General features: G+C 35.2%; 1 protein-coding gene across 1 annotated transcript; it reads left to right on the plus strand.

Annotated features, from left to right (window-relative positions):
- Window positions 1-889: 889 nt before the first annotated feature.
- LOC140446695 (uncharacterized) lies at window positions 890-1,552 on the plus strand. The gene has a single exon (XM_072539292.1). It carries the CDS (start codon window positions 890-892, stop codon window positions 1,550-1,552), a length of 663 nt encoding a protein of 220 aa, XP_072395393.1.
- Window positions 1,553-1,969: the final 417 nt, after the last annotated feature.

Genomic DNA, 1,969 nt, shown 5'->3' on the forward strand with positions numbered 1-1,969 from the left:
CGTTCAACTGCGTATTAGGGAGTTATGGTCAAATTTTTAAAAGTACGGGGCGAGAGTCCGCGCTAGAGCTCTGGAAAGTTAATTTACTGCGAAAAATTCTGTTTTAAATTTAAAATTTTCAACCCTGTATTTTTTTTATTATAAATATTTCATCAACGCAAGAAGTGACAATATTTCAAAGCCAAGAATCTTCCTTTTTGGTTTAGTACATTACTTACGGACCCCCCTATATAGCTAATTTGCAAATTATTTACAGAACTTCATACCTCAACTGCAATACTTAAAAAATTATTTTAATAAAATTAAGTTCAAATGATTATTGCAATATACACATTTTATTGGTTAATTTAAACATATTAAACATTAAAATGATATTAATTTAATATTATTTCATTTATTGTTGTGGTCAATAAAATATTTAATCAATACTACAAATCGTATGTTTCATATAATACTCCGGTCAATATAAACATTAAAAATAACAAAAATTCCAGGAAAGCCAAATATTGGTGGAGAGCTGGGGTTTACCATTCTTCTTTTGTTACCTATTCGTTTCGAATATTGGCGATCATTCTGGCTATAATTATTTTATTAACTGATACTTTAAATAGTTGTTGTTGTGGAGAACCATTTCTTCAGGTTTTTTAACCATGATATTCTTCTTCTCCCAATTCTTGGCTTTCCGTATACTTGGCCTTGAAGGATTATATTCAGTAATCTGTATTTAGTGTCGTTTCTTATTATGTGTCCGAGATATTCTAACTTTCTCCTTTTAATCGTATACATCACTTTTCTTTCTTTCCGTAGCAATTCGCAGTTTTCGCTCTTCAGTCAGTGAATCGTTACATACCGCATATTAACATAAGATTTTTTTTATATCTACAACGAAATGACAGATACAGAAAAGCAATCATCAGCCGCTTCGGCTACGTCGGCATCTGGTACGCCACAAACATGTTCGCCATCCAAAAAGGAAAAGAAGGCAAAAAATCCCCGGGCAAAACCTTCTATCAAAGGGCTCCAAGAAAGAGGTGGTTCTTCTCTTCAAGCTATCAAGAAGTATATTGCTGCAAATTACAAAGTAGATGCGGAAAAAGTTGCACCGTTCATCAAAAAATATTTAAAAGCTGCAGTTGCTACTGGATCGTTGGTTCAAAAAGGCGCATCAGGATCTTTCAAGTTAGCAGAAAAAAAGAAAGCTGGAGAAACAACTAAACCGAAAAAAACTGCTGCCGCTGCCAAACGTTCTGCTGCAGGCGAAAAGGCAAAATCTGTAAAGAAAGTGACAAAGGCTAAAAAAGCCGCATTAAAGACAGAGAAAAAGCCGGCAAAGGCGAAGAAATTTGAAAAGAAGTCAGCACCTAAATCTGCGTCATCTTCATCCGCAGTTCCGACTTTTGCAGAGGCCAAAGTAAAAACACCAACAAAAGCGAAGAAATCAAGTAAAGGCAGTCCTACGAAAAAACCAAAGACACCTAAGCCAAAGATTGCCAAGGCTGCAGCAAGTTCACCAGAAGCTAGAAAAGCTGCTGCTCCTAAGAAGAAGAAGTAATTGGACTAACTAATATCTTCGAATTATTAAAAACAATGCGAATTCGCGTAAATTCGCCGATAACATTCTTTGTAGCACAGTCTCGTTGGTTATCTTGTTCGTCTATGATATCCTTAGGATTCTTCTGTATAGCCACATCTCGAAGGCTTCAAGTTTTTTCACCATCGCTCTAGTGAGTGTACAGGGTTTAATTCCGTAGTTTATCGAAAAGGTATAACATCGTAGGAGCCTTACTTTTATCAACAAACAGTTTGACCATCTTTTTGAATGCACTCCTAGCCTTTTCTATTTTACATTTTACCTTTTCGCCGTATCAAATATATGTTGTTGACTCTTAGGTTTGATGTGTTGTTGATATGCAGTTATTTCAGTGGGTGTATTTTCTCATTTTCATTTCTCTCAGTATTCCCCACATTT

Source organism: Diabrotica undecimpunctata, chromosome 7 (assembly GCF_040954645.1).
Source record: "Diabrotica undecimpunctata isolate CICGRU chromosome 7, icDiaUnde3, whole genome shotgun sequence".
Classification (NCBI taxonomy): domain Eukaryota; kingdom Metazoa; phylum Arthropoda; class Insecta; order Coleoptera; family Chrysomelidae; genus Diabrotica; species Diabrotica undecimpunctata.

Coding starts and splice junctions, on each gene's coding strand:
- LOC140446695 (XM_072539292.1), top strand. CDS start 890: ATGACAGATACAGAAAAGCAATCATCAGCCGCTTCGGCTACGTCGGCA.